At 36.0% G+C, this 18,277-nt stretch overlaps 1 protein-coding gene across 2 annotated transcripts; it reads left to right on the top strand.

Annotated features, from left to right (window-relative positions):
* Positions 1-2,030: 2,030 nt before the first annotated feature.
* LOC110612025 (hepatocyte growth factor-regulated tyrosine kinase substrate) lies at positions 2,031-8,584 on the top strand. 2 transcript variants are annotated; one of them, XM_043955324.1, is made up of 10 exons: positions 2,031-2,294; positions 2,626-2,682; positions 2,797-2,864; positions 4,909-5,116; positions 5,190-5,287; positions 7,136-7,211; positions 7,320-7,379; positions 7,448-7,498; positions 7,698-7,776; positions 7,913-8,180. In XM_043955324.1, the coding sequence occupies exons 1-10, from the start codon at positions 2,214-2,216 to the stop codon at positions 7,948-7,950; spliced, it is 816 nt and encodes a 271-aa protein (XP_043811259.1). In that variant the 5' UTR covers positions 2,031-2,213; the 3' UTR covers positions 7,951-8,180. The 2 variants fall into 2 exon arrangements, with proteins under 2 accessions (XP_043811259.1, XP_021608351.1); XM_021752659.2 differs by lacking the exon at positions 7,913-8,180 and adding an exon at positions 8,262-8,584 and having other exon boundaries at positions 2,032-2,294.
* Positions 8,585-18,277: the final 9,693 nt, after the last annotated feature.

The following is an 18,277-nucleotide window of genomic DNA, read 5'->3' as shown; positions in this document are numbered from 1 at the left end:
CTACAATAAATTTGTAAACACATTATTTTAACTTTTTATAATTATTTTAGATATAATAACTTTTTAATTTTATAAAAATTAAGGTTAGCTACATCTCTGAAAAATTTTAAAATAATGTATATAAATCATTTTAATTTTTAATAATGTTTTTTAATTTATATAAAATTAAGATTAATCACATTTCTTAAAAAAACTATTTTTTTTTAAATTTCTACAAAACTAAAATTAGTCACACCTCTAAAAAAAATTAAAATAATATACATAAATTAGTTCATTACCATAAAATTAAAATTAAAAGTTGTAATTTTTATTTTTGAATTTTTTTTGTGTGTTTCTATAAAAAATATAATTTTTAAAATTTAGAAATGTTTAGTTTATAAAATTAATTAGATTTTTTTATTATTTGAAATGTAATGTTAAATTTAATTATTTTATTTTTTATGAAATTTTTAATTATATTTTTGAGTTATATTTTTATTATTTTAGCAAAATATAAACATTTAAATGATTTATTGTATTTTTATTATTTTATCAAAATATAAATATTTAAGTGATTTACCGTTGAAAGCTAAATGATTTATAGCTCTAAATTTAAATATTTAAATAATTAAAATAATGAGGAATGAAGAATTTAATCTAATACTAATTATTCAGATATATTTACCATCAAATTAAATTTGTAAGTATAATATTCTAATTTATACATTGTTATAGCCATTGAGAGAATCTCGTCATTAAATAATTTTTCTGATGTTTTCTCTAGTCACGATTACAATATTACTCGATTAATATTTAGTGATTATAATATTACTCGACTAATATTTAATTTATTTTTTTTTTATCAAAGTTAAAAATATTTCACATATTCATGACCTTACAGATAATCTAATTCAAATATGATCTAAATAACAATAAATCCTAGAAATTCTGACATGATGTTGTAATTTAATTAATTTATATATCGTTCGAGAAATTAGAAGTGATTATTCGGTTGATTCAATTTAAAATTAAATCAAATTGAATAAATTAAAAATTAAAATATTAATATTTATAAAAATCGAATCAAATCAATTTTAAATAAAAATTAAATCAAATTAGTGTGATTTAATTCGTTTGAATTTGATGGATTTTATTTTTAATAGTATTTTTATTTTATATACTTTATTTTTGAATATTCTAAAATTTAATTAAAATATTTTAATTTTAATTATAATTTATTTTTTTTATATTATCAAAAATAATATATTATTATTATTGATCGATTCGATTTAATTTTTTTAATTTTTATTAAAATTAAATTAAAATAAATAAAAAAAATAAATTAAAATTTTAAATTAATTTAATTCAATTAATTTTTTTATTTAAAGTAATTACTGCTCATCCTTGATTAACTACCACAACCATTGCTATAAATTGTGCCAATTAGGTACATGCTATATTAACCACTCAAGGAGAGAATAAAAAACTTTTAGAGTAAAAACGTAGCTGATTTAAATTGAAATAAATCACCGAATTAAATTAATTTAAAATTTTAGTTTATTTAATTTTTATTTTTAAAAAATTTAATAATTTTAATTTAATTTAATTTAATTTTAATAAAAAAATGATAAAATTAAATGAAATAAATAAATTAATAATATTATATTATTTTAATAATATAAGTACATCATACCTTTAATTAATATTAAAATATTTTAATTCAACTTCAAATAATAAAAAAATAAAAAATTATTAAAAAATTTAATTAATTAAAGTAAATTATATCAAATCAATAAAAAAAACTCCATTTTTAATTAAATTTAATTTTTATAAATATTTAAATTTAATTTAATTTTATAAATATTTAAAATTTATTTTTTGATTTATTTAATTTAATTTTAAATCGAAAATACCGAGTGCCCACCCCTATAAACTTCAAAAAACACAAAAGAGAATTAAAACGTTTAAAATTAAGAGAATATTTCAGAATGGAAATTTTGCCCAAAAAATATTAAACGGTGTCGTTTCGTAGACGTTGCCATGGACAGAATCATAGAAGAGGGGGGTGGTTTGGGCGTTCTTTGTATCATGGGTTGAAATTGGACGAATAGAAAGCCGTCCCCTTACAAATCAACGGTCTTTCTTGTCCTTTCGAGCTTTGAAGGAGAAAAAAATAAAAATCTCCTGCTTATCCAGGGCTGAAGATACCGAGAATCGGCGATCGGAGGCCAGAAATGGCATTGGAGCCTCCTCCTTTCCAGGAAGCAGATCGTTGTGACGTCTGCAAATGCAGCTTCAGCACTTTCAGGCGAAGGGTAAATCCTCCTTTCTTTTTTACCTACGAAATCCAACAATCCGATGTATTTTTTATGTTCAATATAAATTTACGAGGAGAAAGGAAATGAATTTTCCGATCGATTATCAGCTCACCAGTTCGAGTTATGTCTTATCTCATCCAATTTCGTTGTCGTCGATTAAACTTATCGAATTGGATTTATATTGGGATTCACTAAGGTTTTATATATTTATTTATTTATTTATTTCTCTGGTACTCAAAGTTTGAGCTGAAATATCTCTGTTTGATAAGCTCTAGATGTTACCAGCTGTTTCATTTTAGCTTAGTTTCTGTTATTTCTTATTTTGTAGCATCATTGCCGTCGCTGTGGAAGGACACTATGCCACGAACACTCGTCAAATCAAATGGTATGGCCTTTCTGCGCTATATCCTCTTTCATCAGTGCTGTATTATTATTGTTGCTGGATGAAATGAGCTTGAATTAATCAATTGCCGGCATTGGTTTTAATTTGTTAACTCAGGCTCTACCTCAATTTGGAATCTTCTCCAGTGTAAGAGTTTGCGCTGATTGTTTTAATGATTCTAGTTGGTAAGTCGGACACCTCTTTGAAATTTGATGCAAGTTTTGTTTTTCTCTATTTTAAAATTTAAATTCAGTTGTAATATCATATCGTTCGTATTGCGACGGGAAACTTATTTGGAGTACGTTCCAGCTTCAGATATGCTATTATATCATTTTCTTATTATGTGCGAAGTTGCTTCCTAGATTACCCAGGAGAAGCACAATTTATTTATTTATTAGGGTAACTTGGTAAATGGCACAGCGATGACATAAATAATTAGGTTGGTTATGAAGTGTATTGGTTGTGTGGATGGCATTAAATTTTTTGATTGACCTTTTTTCAGAACCCAAGGCTTGTTTATTTGTGAAAAACTGAGTTCTGTAAGAAAACTGAAAAATAGAGTTTTGTGTTAACATGTGTCAGTTTTTTAATGAATAACTAAGAACTAATTTTTAAGTTTTCAAAAATTTAACTAAGCTTTGAAAAACATTTTTAAGTTGTTTCCCATTGTTGTAAACAAAAATTTATGTTTTCTACTTGTTTTCCAATGGGAAAACAATGATTTTTCTATTATTTTTCATAATTAAAATTGAATAATTATTTAAGAAAATATATACTTTAGAATAATAAAAAATAATCATATTATTATAAAATAAATGAATAGAGCATGTAAAAAAATCTTTAAAATTAAACATTTTTTGTTATATTTATACTGATTTATCCTTTTTTTTAAATTCTTATGATATATTAATACTTTTTTTTATTATTATTTTATAAATTAAAAACTTTTTTTCTAATATTAATAAGTGAACAGATTTTTTCATTTTTTCCCACATTTCTCCTAGAAAATGAAGACTGGAGTTTCCTCAATAAATTGAAAATAATAAACTGTTCTCTACAAATAAACATACCCCAAAGTTTTGGTTTTTAACGTACAAGAGATTGAGATTGAACTGTTCAAGTGTTAAGAAACAGAGTTTTGGTGGAATTTTCACATTTTGAATATGTCTGCATTTTATGTGAAAGCTGTATATCAGATATTATTTTTGGTTCTATCCCTGTCATTTAAAATAAATGTTTGGGAAAGCTTTGAAGTTTGAACTTATGAGGTTCAAGTTAAATAGTTGGAATTCATTTGCTTGTTTAATGTGGAAGTGTAATCTTGATAGTTGATGCTAAATCGATTTTGCTAGAGCTTTATGAGGCCAATGGATTTTACTACAAATAGCATTTCTCTTTTTTTGCAAAAGGCAGAGGATGATGTATGGAGTAAGAATCAAGGTTCTAATAGGAAGGTGCCTAGAGCATAGAGTATTCTGAAAGGGAGAAATTTTTGGATTTTACATCCATTGGCAGATGAACATTGAGGCAGTTATTTATTCAGGGATATTTTTGGATATTTCTTTAAAAAAAATAAAGCAACTTTTGTTTATCCAGGTTTGTATGATGCCTATGTTCTAGCACTTGGAATGTTTGATTCACACATTTTAAGACTGCCCGTCGTGCTTTTGTGATAATGTTACATTCTTTAAAAATCAAATGTAGTGGGTTATCTTATTTTACTTCTGGTGGATGGTACTAAGATTCTTGTACATTGAAGTTGTTATTTGGCAAACACCATGGTGGGTTTCAAATATTTCAGTTATCATCTAGAGAGATATTATGTAAGTTGAGATTACAGTCTTATGTCACAAGTAAGAATGCAGAAGAAAATCATTGCTGAGAGAGAAACTTCATTGTTGATACACTGGCTAAAAGGATCTTTGTTGTCTTCTTAGGCGAGATTGGCAGATTGCTGATCTCTTGTTTTCTCTCTATTGATTCCTCTTGGATCTTAGTTAAATTTGAAGTGCATTTTCATCTAAGAAGTTCTTTCCTGAATATCAAAAGAATATTTGGCATAATGTAGTGGATTTATCCAGTTCTTCTTTTGTTGTTAACTGTGTGGAAATTTATTGGCTTCTGGTAGATTTGAATTATTGCCAGGTCTGTCTTTCCTTCCTTTCTCACCTTAATGATACTTTTGTTCCATTTTGCAGAATATGTGATTCTCTTGCCTTTCTTTTGCAGCTTTTCCATCAATCCACAGGCTTCCTCATATGGAGTGAATTCCGTAGCAGATAAAGTTTCTAGATTAGACATTGATACAGAAACAGATTCAAAAATAGAAGCAGCTACCCAGAACAATTCAGCTGCTGGCGTTATAGAGTGCAAGTGTGGGATGCCTTTATGCATATGTGAAGCTCCAGCTCCTACCATAGATGCACCTCCCCTACAGGTATGACTCCTCCAATAGTTAGACACATCTTTGGAGATCAGGATCATAACATGCTAACTTTGTTATCTATCAGATGAAAACCCCTTCTGCCAGTACTCAGTCAAATCCAAAACCAAAGAAAACAGATGCCATTCCTAAGAACAGAGGTTCCACTTCAAACAAGCAGCCTAGGTATGTTCACTTTAGATGATTAAGCTCTTCTTTCCATAGTATGACAAATAAAACAGTTTCTCGTCTTTTCTCTTTATGTAGCTTGTGTATTGACATGTTTGACTTTGTGGCTTAAGCATTGAGATTGTTACTGCAAACCCTTTTGAACCATAAGCAATCGCATGTGATGTGATGATGTGTAAAGTTCACATGAAAGGCTGAGTATTTGTTTGCTTTGGAATAAACTGAAAAACTAAATTCATTAAATCAAGAAACCAAACCAATCTGTAATAGGATATATAACCGAATTAAATCAAACCAAAAATTTTTGTTCAGTTTGGACCTTCTTTTGGGTCTTTCTAATGTCTATATTCTTATTAAGCAGTATCAAACACAGTAGGAACTGAAAATACAGGGTATAAATTAAGCAAGAATCCAAATTAACAAGGCAGAAATTTAGACAAGTAAATGTAAAAAACTAAATCTGAAATTTTTTTTACTAGGACTAGCAGCAAGAACAACTATCCAAGAATTAACGGAGCGTGATTTATTTTATGGAGGCAAATGATACACAAACAAACAATACATTCACTAATGTCATCAACTGTAGCAAAGGAATGCACGAGTTGAAATTTCTCTTCAAGTTGACCATATAAGCAGATCATAGAAATGTACATGGAAACTCCAATAAAAGGAAATATAAGAGACACGTGGCAAATACATTTACTCCACCGCAAAAACATGCACAAATAACAGCGATGGTGGTTTTGGGTGTTTGAAACCAGCACTGCAAGTGTCACAGATTACATGGCCCTCCACCTCAATTGGGTTTCTGGCTGGTAATCAACACTCATAAAGTATCAGAAGCATGCAGAGGGCAAGCACCACGAGGATTTGTGGCAGTGATAGCAAGAGGCCCAAGGATTTGTTTGGTTTAGGACTAAAGGTGAAACTAGAAAAGGAGTTGAGAAGTGAGAAGTAGAGAACAAAAGCAAACTCTGAACCAGTTGAGAAATTAGGAGTGAGAATGGCAAAAGGCATAGAGAAGAGGAGTGAGAAAGGCAGAACATATCCTAATTTGTTTGTAATGAAGCTGGGCTATCAATTGTTTGTATGATAGCTGGTTTTGGACAAATGAAGCTGGGCATGGCCAGTGGCCTACGTCACGCAGACAAAAGTGCAGCCCCCTTAACTCAGCCAAAAAAAAAAAAAAATCTGCCCATATGGTTCAGTTTTTTGGATGAAATAATAATGTCTCTCTGAAAATCAAAATTTCTGAAAAATTATCACCGAACTGAACCATTTGAACAAAAAAACTGAACTGAAACAATTCAGGTTGGTTTTTACTAAATTTTTCTCATCCGTATGACTTAACTAATCAAATGAGGGTAAAGCTCAGGCTCTTGGTGTTTTTTCCCCCTGCCTTGAAGGTACTCCAGAGTCCAGAATGCATGTTCTCAATTTCTGAGTAGTATTGCATAGCAGAATCTTGTTTTTCTTGAAAAAAAAAAAATCAACTTGTCTACAGAATGAATTTTGAGGTGAAGTTGTATTAATGATAAAAACACATGAGTTTTTACTGAATCGTGCTTTAAACTGTTCATGTATGGTATTGATTCACTTTTCTTATCTTTCTTATGCAGAGGGTTTCATCTTGTCATAATTTGAAAATTTTTTTCACATTCTTCATCCATTTGGGTGTACTTTCTTTTGTTATTAACACATTTTGATCTTCTGCAATTACATATGTTGTATCTTTTTTCTAAAAAAGAAAAGAAAAAAAAATTGTAAGGTTCTGGCATGCAAGGTTGATATGCAGTTGTATAATCTTTAAGCTAACTTCTTAATTAACTTTTTCAACATTTGCAGTTCTGTTTTCAATCATGGTCAAATAACAAATGGCAGTATTGATAACCCTCAGATGGATTATGAAGTAAATGGGGAGGTATAATCCATTTCATTTGAGATATATTGAGGATAAGTTCTGATTTTGCACAAGTATATGTCTTCTTAATTAGTTATTGATGTATTGTATTATACTTGTGGTGGTTAGGGTTTGAGGGAAGCCATAAAGAATGGTGATACTGCTGCAGTCAAGAAGTTACTCAATGAGGTATCATACAGTACCATCTTTGTAAAGATTGATTTTGGAAATGGCACTGAATTATGTTATATGGGCAGGGGGTTGACGCAAATTACCATGACAAGCAAGGTCTATCTGTACTACATTTGGCAAGGCTCTAGACTCTCTCTCTCTCTCTCTCTCTCTCTCTCTCTCTCTCTCTCTCTCTGTGTATGTGTGCATGGCAGTGAATTTTGCACACGAGTGTGCTCGCCCGCACACACACGCACTTAAATATGTGTACATGTATATTGGTGCAGATCCTTTTAGAAACACATGTTACTAACTAGGGAGTTTAACTGGGTACAGGCAGCTCTCTTTAACCGAACTGATATAACATTTATGCTCATGGAATCTGGAGCAAGCCTGGACTACAAGAATGCACAAGGTAATAAATAATATGTCCAGTTGTGATGTCTTAGTTGTAGTGACCTGTTTTATTGAATTTGTTTGATCAGTGGAAGGAATCCATAATGGTATGCTATGCATTGCTGTATTAACTTTTGTCGAAATACTATGAATAGGTTCATGTTTTGTGCAACATAGCTGGAAAATAAAATAACCTAATAAAGTTAGGATCTCTAGAAGCTACCAAGTTGTCGTTTGTGGGGACAAATTCCTTTGAGTTCTGCACCAGTATTGGAGGGGATGGACGCTGCGCTTTTTTTTATGCCTCTAAACCTCCGCTCCTCCTCTTTTTCTCTCTCTTTCTCATTTTTCCCTGAGCCAAAAAAAGGAGAAGCCAAATTGCAGTTGGACCATTCTTTTTTCTTTCTGAATGAGGTGGAAATTAAAGTTTTAGCAAATGATAATGCTACTCTTTTTATTTATTGATTTATTTTTCTTAGTTCTGATGATCTTCCTCTTTTTTAGGGGAAACTTCATTGGACTGTGCTCCTGCAACTTTGCAATACAAGATGAGAATGAAAATGGAAGAACATGGACAGCAGGGTCCACATGCCTCTATTTGAGAGCAGATGCATCTTTTTTCTTTTTCTTTTTCCCTTTAACCTGCACATGCAGCGCAATGCAGGTTTTCTATTCCCTTGAGAAATTGGTCTTTTTTCCTTCAAATTGCATGGGTTTGTATAATGTAAATGTGATTGCTAGCTGAGAATGTGAACTGCTCATGGAGTGTCCAATAGAATTCTTTCGTTTTCTTTTAAATTCAATAAAAAAATATTTCTGTTTGTCTCTATGTGCATATGATCTTCGATAAGTAACCGTCAAGAATAACTTCTATCCTAGGGTGAATTACAAAAGCATATTTGCTTTTATTAGATAGATTCGGTCGATTATAAATTTAAAATAAAAAAAATATTCATCTGAATTTTTTTCTTAGAGGGATTCGCTTGCCTATGTCTTGAATTATTAAGGGTCTGGTCCGGACAATTTTTTTTTGCTTATATTATTATTAAGTTGAGCTCAGTCTTTTTAAAGAAGTCATTAAAATGTCTGATTCCCCCCAATATGTGCATTTCTTTTATCTTTTATTTAAAAAATTATTATTATTAATAATGATAATATTTAGAAATTAAATAATTATTTATTTGAAATTTGACAAATAAAATATATTGAAACATCTTTAGAAAATAGATGGAGTAACTAAAATTAGTAATTTTGCTATTTAGAATTAAAAATTTTATGAAAATTCAATTCAATGATTAAAAGAAATCAATTTTTTATAATTTATAAAACATTTATTTTAAAATAAGTTAATATTAACTTATTTTGTATCGTAAAAATTTAATTAAATTTTTTTCTTGTAAAATAATTTATACCAAATGAAGAGAATAAACATAGTTTTTGTTAAATTGCCAAAAACATAAACCATAATTGAACATGATTGGAATTAGAAATTATAATTTAAGTATTGGAAAAAACTTAAAAAATTTTCTAAAATAATGCGTTTACCTCTAAATGTAAAAATATGAAAATAAGTTAAATTTTTTATTCTCTTGGAACTTAGTCGATCCGTAATAAACGAAATCATCTTAATCCTCCAATAAGATCTTTTCAGTATTTAACAAGCAAGTAGTATTGAAAAAATAAAATTTAGTTAGATTTTTTATTTATTTTTGTTTTATTTGATTTTTAATTTTAAAAATTTTAGATATTTTGATTCAATTTTGATAAAAAAGATAAGAAAAACTAAATTCAATGGATTAGTGATTATAATATATTATTTTTTATAATATAAAAAAAATTATATCATAATTAAAATTGAAATATTTTTATTAAATTTTAAAATATTAAAAATAATTTGTAAAAAAATAAAAATTTTATTAAAAAATTCAATAAATCAAATCGAATTGAATTAAATTAAATCAGTTTGATTTAATTCAGTTTCTGTTTAAAATTAATTCAATTTTTATAAATATTAAAATTTTAATTTTTAATTTATCCGGTTCAATTTTATAAAACTGTAGTATTTAATATCTCTCGAACTAAATCTCTTTAATTTGATTATTACAACTCTCATTGAATCTCAAACACATACTGTTTGTGACGTTCACCTGTTAGCTTGTAGGAAAAAAGTCTCACATCGGCAGAATACGGTTAATCCGAATCGTATAAAAGTTAGTATGAAATTACTAAATAACTTAAGTTAACCATTTTGGGTTAAGTGAAAAATAGATTCAAAAGTTATTTGAGTCCGTTGGTCTGAATTGTTTCAATTGGTATCAGAACCACCCTAGATCAAGAGAAAATGGCTATTGTCCAATCTACTAACGAATCACAATACTCGAGAGTCTAATCCTGATTTAGCAGTTGTATCTGATTAAGTTATGATGAGAACGTTACAAATTTAATAGAAAAGAGTGTATACGTCACAAATTTAATAGGATAAAGTGTATGAGGTTCACCTATCAATTTATGAGAAAAAAGTCATATAATAAGAGAAAATGTGTAAAATTCACCAGCAAGTTTATGAAAAAGAAATTTTATATTGATAGAATACGATAAATTTAAATTATATATATTAATAAAATAAATTTAAATTATATCAATTATATATAATAATTAATAAAAAATTATTAAATAATTTCAATTATATTTTGATAAAATAAAAAGCAAAATCAATTTGAATCCGAACTGTTTCACAGTTTTTTAACTCATTAACTCATTGTCATGTTCCTACTTTTAATAGCTTTTGAAACAGAGCATACGCAGAGGCAAGCATGATGCAATTGCTAAAACTGTGGATAAGATTATTTGATTTGATTCTCTGATTGAGCTTCCTTTTCCTTTAATAAGGTGGTCTCCCCATTATTGATGGTTAACTACTTTTGAGAATAGCAACACTCCTTTATGTCAGAATTGCATCATCATTCATTTGATATTAACAATAATTGCTCATTTGCTTGGCTTTTGCTTATGCATTCATTATGTGAAAGCTCTCATTTCATCCGAATTCAGCACATTCCTTTTACTCACATATCTTTTCTAAATTATATCAAGAGTATAAAATATTTATATGAGATTTAATATCGATTAAGATATTTTAATATTATATTAAATTTAAATTTAATATAATTCTTAAATTTATAAATATTTAAATAAAAATTATTAAATTCTAATTAAACTTGATGATATGATATCAAGAGAAATAGGGTTTTTACAATGGGCTCTGTAAAACTTAGAAAAAGCTTAAACATAGAGAGGAGTATTTCTCCTTTTATATGTTTCCTTTTGTCTGCTAGTGACGTGTCAACAGAACGAGTATCATTAGACCACCTGTCCCTGCTACGCTGATACGGACGTACGAGGGAATCAGATCTCTGCCCCATGCGTAACGGCCTCTGAGGCGGATGGATGAATCCTTCTTCGGGTTCCGGGCTGGGCGGAGGATAGGAACAAAACTGGGCCCAAATGGGATCGGCCCGAGGTGCAGTGAAGACGAGGCCGGCCTGGAGGAGAAAGCCAGATGAAGCCCGGTTGTGAGGCTGAGCGGGCTGGACCCAGTTCGCGTGAGTGGCTTGAGGATTTCTAAGTAATGGGCTATTTTCATGGGCTTGGCCCTAGATTGGGGTGAGGTGAGCCCAAAGGTCATCAATTGCCCCTTTACCTTCTCGGCAGTTATTGCCCCAACTGTCGAGGGGGTAAACCCCTAGAATCATTATGACCGCGCCTGTTTGTATTCAGCTTGCCCTTTCATCTTATCGTGACTTGTAGCTTTAAATCTTCTCTGTCTTTTTTTCTATTTTTAGCTTTCCTCTGCTCTTTGTGCACACTGTTATCTTCACTTTCCTGCTTTTATCTTCCCGGTATGCTTTCTTTCCTTTCTGGTGAATATCCTTTAAGGATTCTGATGCCGCTAGCCTAGGGTATAAAGTCGCCCTGTTTCACATTAAAAGCTCAGCCTCTGGCTATATATTGCTAACATTTTCTTCTCATCCTTGGGATCCTTAACGGAACAACGAGATCTCTCTTTTCGATCTTCCTTCCTCTTGTTCAACCGATCTCCCGAAAGATGCGGGTTTAGTTTTCTTTGTTGTGTGGAAGGGGTATGGTTTGCCCTTCCCTTGCTCCAGCTCGGGCTTCCATGCCGAGCTCTCGAGGTTCCGAATCTTCAAGGCTGTACATCAGTGTCAAGTCAATCTCAGCTGCTCTAATTGTTCGAACTCTCAGGTCCTCTCGGACTTTGAGATCAATCGAGGACTTCAGGTGGACAGGAACAAAGCCTGCCCCACCTCCTGATGATGCCTTTCCACATATGTTTCAGGATATTGAAAGTTTAACCTACAAGCATATAAGTAATGACAATGCATCAGGGTCTTCGTTTGAATTAGGAAGCAGGGGTAATCTGCTAAAATTAGTCCAACATAGTATGTGTGTAGGTTCGCAATTTTCACTTGTTCCATTGCTCTTCAGAATGCCTCGCTGGTTTTCCTGGGTGTGCACGAGTGTATCGTGCATCACACTTGGGCGTAGGTTTGCAACATTCACTTGTTCCATTGCTCTTCAGAATGCCTACCTATGACGGAACAGTGAGGGATGCTTATGGGGATCGGCCTGTTCAGTTCCCCTATAATAACGAGACAGAGCTCAGCCGGCCTGTGAAGCTCATCTTCCGAACTATGAGAATTCTTCTGAATCGAAGGTTAAGATGGTGGGATAGGTGTCAGTGATGTAAACATAGATGATGATGTATCCGGGCATGTAAATCCTTTAGGGATAACTTTTTATCCTGTAATGTAGGTATTTGTAACATGCTGTAATGTATTTTTCTTTTAATGAAAATTTTGCTTTTCGTTCATACTCAAGCTGTTCTTTCCTTATCATGAGTGAAGTATTTAGACTGCGTGCTTCATAATTTTTCCTGGGGAATTCGCTGTATCATTTTTTTCCTTCTCGCCTTCTAGCCAATCAGAACTAGAGTTGGTTTAGCCAACTGAGCTTTTGGTTTACTCTTTCCGAGCTGGACTAACCGCTTTTGGTTTACTCTTTCCGAGCTGGACTAACCGCTTTTGGTTTACTCTTTCCGAGCTGGACTAGCCGTAATCGCGAGCTCTGTTTTTAAATCGTGAGCTGAGCTCTTGACCTTTTTAGGTGATGAGCAGGTATGGTCTTTATCACTGGGTGAGAGGTCCAAGTGGAGCCCGGTTTTAAGGTTTGGGCGAGTTGGGTTTGTTTTAGGCAGATATCATGTGGGCTTTCGGGTGATGGGCTATTGCCGTGGGCCCAACCCTTGACAGGGGTGGCGAAGTCCAGCGGTTGTCAATTGCCCCTTTACCTTCTTGTCAGTTATTGTCCAACTGATGAGGGGGTAAACTTCGAGAGTAATTAATGACCGCGCCGCTCCAAGACAAAATTGTTCAGAGCGACACTTCGTCTCATTATTGCCTTTCATTTCGAATTCTCTCTGTCTCTTGAAGAAACTTGTTCTCGTCTGCTCTCTGTTTTCCTTTGACTTCTTCTGCTTTCTCAAGCTTATTGCATTTCAGGTACGCTCTCTTACTCTTCCATGAAGGGTTCTAGGCTTCCCGATGTTGCTAATCTCGAGTCGCACATTACTCCTTCGTCCATAACCAAGTATATTTCTCGGAGTTATTTAGACACTCCACTTTACCTTATTCGAGCTCCTCTCCGGAATGAAAGGATAGTTCTTCCAAACCCTTCCCCTCTTGGTTTGATAGATCCCCAAAGGGGTCGTTGCATAGTCTTCTTTCTTAAACAGAGGGATTTCGGTCTGACCTTCCCTTTTACCCCTTTCTTCATCGAGGTTTTCCGATACTTTGGAATAACCCCCCGGATGTTGTCCCCAAACTCCATTTTGTTCATGTCTTGTTTTGAATCTATATGCTTGAGTTGGGGTTTTACACCCACGGCGTGTTTATTCGTCACCTTCTTCCGCCTCGTTAGGGCGATGCAGAATTTTTACTATTTTTCCCCCCGTAGTGGATTGTCTCTTTTCACGGGCTACAAGGACTCAATAAAGGGATGGGTAGAGAATTTCCTTGTGGCGGAGCTGAGAAAAGAGACCGACTTATCGTGGGGAGTGGGGCTAGACTGGGAGGATGTCCCCCCGGGCATCAACTACCTGCCCCAACTAAGCCTCACCGAGCAGGTGGGGTATCTTCGACTGACTTCTGTTGACAAGAAGTATGACGTTGAGAAGTGTATGTTCGTGTCTAATCTTAGGGATATCCGGGACACGGGTATAGTGCCTTGCTTAGCAATTCTGCTTTTCCTCGTGAGTGATATTAGAAAGTATGCTAACTCTTTCTGATTTTGTGCTTTTTGGCAGCTTCCAACGTTAAAATGGATGAGATCAAGCCCCCGAAGAACTTAGTTCTGTCCCGGGAGAGTATGCACGCCGCCTTAGATGCTCTTCGGGCTGGACGCCGCGTGTTTGAGGTCGCTACAGAAGTGGCTCAGACTATTTCTGCTAAGAAGGTTAACCGGCCTCTTGTTAGAGCTTCTTCTAGGGTTCCTAAGCCGAGCTCACACGGCGCCAGATCCTCTCGGCCATCAGGTCGCGGGAGGTCGACCTCTGCTTTGAGACATGTCCAGGAGGCTAAGTCTGATCAGGGTTCTACAGAGAATGTGCTGGAAACTTCTTTGATTGTTGTGGAGCAAGCAGGGGGCGTTGAGCAAGCGAAGTCGGATCTTGCTCTCCCTTCTGAAGGGGTGTCAAGGGGGGAGCTTGAGTCCCCCGCTATTGAAGAGGAGACTCCTGGGAGGGGAATGGAGGTCATCCTTGTGGAGGACGATGTCCTGGAGGCTCCTACCAGGGATACCCCTGATGGGGGGGGTCTGACCGTGCCAAGGACGAGGATGTCATAGAGAAGGTAGGGGACAAACGTCCTGCCCCCCTCAAAATGCCAGCCCCAGCTCCAGCTCGGAAGAAGTCCAAAGCTTCCAAGGGATCAGCTCCAGCTCTCCCTCCTATTGGAAAGGAGAAGGAGGTCCCCGTGATACCACTACTGTCCGCTCCTGACAACGACATTCTGAACGCAGAGGATATCACTCATCAGTCCCCAGCGAGTGTGGTTGCTGAGATTGTCAAGGAACGGATGTTCGGTGGTGCCTTGGAGGCTTTGGATCCACGCTTGCTTGCTCTCATTGGTCTCTTAGCCAGCTCTACTAGGGAGTAAGCAGCGTTCCGTTCCCGACCCCGTGGGGAGCTCGGAGACACAATCAGGGAGATGCTTCTGATGGTAAGCTAGGCTACCTCCTTTGTTTTCATTCTGGTTTTCTTTGTTTTAACAGTTTTTCCTTTGTATTAGGTGATGGGCCTCTTTATGGAGGTGGATGCCCGCAACCACTCTCTCCGGGAATCTGTGGATCGCCGGATTGAGGAGGCGCGACTGGAGGAGAATTTATCTACGACTAGTGATGCTAGGGGCAACCTCACAGCAGCTCAAGCTCATACCCAGTCCCTCCAGGCGGAGCTGCATTCTGCATTGGAGGCCCTCAAAAGAGCTGACGAGAGGACGGCTGAGGCACAAGAGCATACCAAGTCCCTGGAAGCAGAGTTGTCTCATACTCGCAGGGTTCTCAAGGAGTCTGATGAGAGAGCAGCTGCGGCAGAGGTTCGAAGTGAAGAAGTTTTGAGGCAGCTGTCCTCCATGGTGGAGACCCTTCATGAGAGGGATGAGGCTATAAGCCGGAAGGAGGAGGTCGAGCGCCAGTATGAGGCCCTGACGGCTAATTTAGAAGGACTTCAGGTTCATCTGGAGAGGGCGAATATTCAAAAAGAGAGGGCCCTGGCTCGGGTGATGGTCCTTGAGCAGGAGCTGAGCACGAGTTCTGAACGTATCAGAGACCTGGCTTTATCGGCAGAGGAGTCTATACTTCGTAATCAACAGCTCAGCCATGAAGTCAGGACTTTAGAACGTAAATGTTCGGCCTTGCTTGAGGTGGCTAGACATGCTGAGGACAAGGTCCAGCTGGAGTGCGAGAAGCGTCTGGGGGAGTATCAGGAGTCGAATGAGCTGAAAAGAAAGATTGAGCAGGCCTGTGAAGCTCACCTCCAAGACTATAAGGATTCCCCTGAATTGAAGGCGGTTATAGCTGAGGCCTGTGAGTCACATCTGGCGGAGTATAAAGCCTCTGCGGAGATGAAGGTTGCTATTTGGCAGAAGGCCTTCCGCATGTACAGGACTGGCTACAATCAGGGTTTAAGAGAAGCCAGATATGCTCCTGATACTCCTCTAGCAGAACTTCGAGCTGCCGAAGTGGATTCTGATGGTGAGAATGTTCTATATGGGGAAGATGATTTCCCCTTGCCTAGAGGAACCTCTCGCGCTGTAGCTGGGTCTTCTGGGGAGGAATCCGAGCTGGATGGGGAAGACATGGAGGCCCTCAGAACTGAAAGAGAAGACCCTAAGCCTGAAGGGGAAGGCCTCGACCTCGGGCTGGAGGTTGTGCCTGTTGTTGGTGTTGAGGGATTTGAGTTGGAGGGTGCCAGATCTCCTCCGAATGTAAATAAAGATAATGTAGGCTATAACATTCTTAGAAATGTAAGTCCCTTAAGGACTGTTTTTCCTTCGTCCTCATTAGATGAATAGGTTGTAATATCTTTTTTTTTTTCTTTAATGAATTTTCACTTGCATTTACTTTGCTTGTTGTTTTAACCTCATTGGGCCACTTATTCTGTTAAACGGTCTGACTTGTTTAAGTTTTAAAGATTTTGACAAGAAACACGTAAGCTGTGCTTAATAAACTTTGTAAAGAATTTAGTTTCATTAGAGCACGTTCTTTTCACAAGGCGTTCTTATCAGTAAGCTCTTTCCGAGCTGAGCTGAGGTTTTATTTGCTTCGTGTCATTAGGTTTTCTTCGGATTGCCCCTTTACTTCCTCAGTACTTATTTCATGAATAGTGAGGGAGTAAATCCCTGTACCTTATTTGTACTTGCATGGCTTCATTTATCCTCCTATACGTTCCTACATTTATGGGCCTTTTCATAGAGGGAGCTCGGTTTTCTGTTGTTTCCTCTATACTTGGCTTCATTCTACCTGAGTGTTGCAGGTTGCGAATCTATCCGAGCTGGGAGCTCGGCTCTTTGCTCTTTGCTTAGGCTTTTATGCCCACAGTCTGTAACGCTTCTGGTACCTTTGAGTATTTTTCAGGCTTTTTGCTGTTTAGACCTCTCTCTAGGTTAGCTAGTCCAGCGCCAGCGGTCAATTCGCGAGGTTGGTGTCGTACCGAGCTCACTTTTTAAGGTCGGCTTGGGGCTGTGGCGCTTTTGGCTATTGTGCCCTGAGCTCCTTCGGGAGGTCGGAATCTTGTTTTTCATCGGTAGCTTAGGGCTCGTCTTTCGTGTGAGATCGGAGCCATGTTTTTATGAGTTGTCCCTGCATATGATATTGAAAATTTTTGCACTGGGAGGCCCTTAGGACCTTCACTGACCGTTTTTGTTTTGTTTTCCCGGGAGTTCTAAGGGATCCCGGTCTTCTTTGTTTTTCCGGGAGTTCTAGGGGATCCCGGTCTTCTTTGTTTTCCCGGGAGTTCTAGGGGATCCCGGTCTTCATGCTCCGGGAGGTCTTTTAAGATCCTCACCGGCCGTTTTTGTTTTGTTTTCCCGGGAGTTCTTAGGGATCCCGATCTTCTTTGTTTTCCCGGGAGTTCTTAGGGGATCCCGGTCTTCATGCTCCGGGAGGTCTTTTAAGATCCTCACCGGCCGTTTTTGTTTTGTTTTCCCGGGAGTTCTAAGGGATCCCGGTCTTCTTTGTTTTCCCGGGAGTTCTTAGGGGATTCCGGTCTTCATGCTCCGGGAGGTCTTTTAAGATCCTCACCGGCCGTTTTTGTTTTGTTTTCCCGGGAGTTCTAAGGGATCCCAGTCTTCTTTGTTTTCCCAGGAGTTCTAGGGGATCCCGGTCTTCATGCTCCGGAAGGTCTTTTAAGATCCTCATCAGCCGTTTTTGTTTTGTTTTCCCGGGAGTTCTAAGGGATCCCGGTCTTCTTTGTTTTCCCGGGAGTTCTAGGGGATCCCGGTCTTCTTTGTTTTTCCGGGAGTTCTTAGGGGATCCCGGTCTTCATGCCCCGTGAGGTCTTTCTGAGCCCTGTTCTCTCTTTTCTATGGAGGATTAGAATGCATAATGATAATAGAGATAATCTTATTGTGCGAACAATGGTGTTGTTTTATTCATTCATGTTCGTCAAAGTACAGTGCTTTTCTTTTACAAATGTATCAGGGGAAGTACCTCTTTAGGTGCTGGATATTCCAGGCGTGGGGCTCTGGGTTTCCTTGTATATCTTCAATTCGGTATACTCCCGGTCTGACTACTTTTGCTATCCTGAATAGGCCCTCCCAGATCGGTGCTAACTTGCCCGCTGCCGCTCTTTTTCCTGTAGCCTCCAGGTTTCTCAAGGCTAGGTCTCCCACTTTCAAGCTTCTTTCTCTGACTTTTTGGTTGTAATATCGTGGTGCCCGTTGTTG

The sequence above is a fragment of the Manihot esculenta genome, chromosome 3 (genome assembly GCF_001659605.2).
Source record: "Manihot esculenta cultivar AM560-2 chromosome 3, M.esculenta_v8, whole genome shotgun sequence".
Lineage (NCBI taxonomy): Eukaryota > Viridiplantae > Streptophyta > Magnoliopsida > Malpighiales > Euphorbiaceae > Manihot > Manihot esculenta.
The sequence above is the reverse complement of the archived record's forward strand: the minus strand, read 5'-3'. Positions and strand labels throughout refer to the sequence as shown.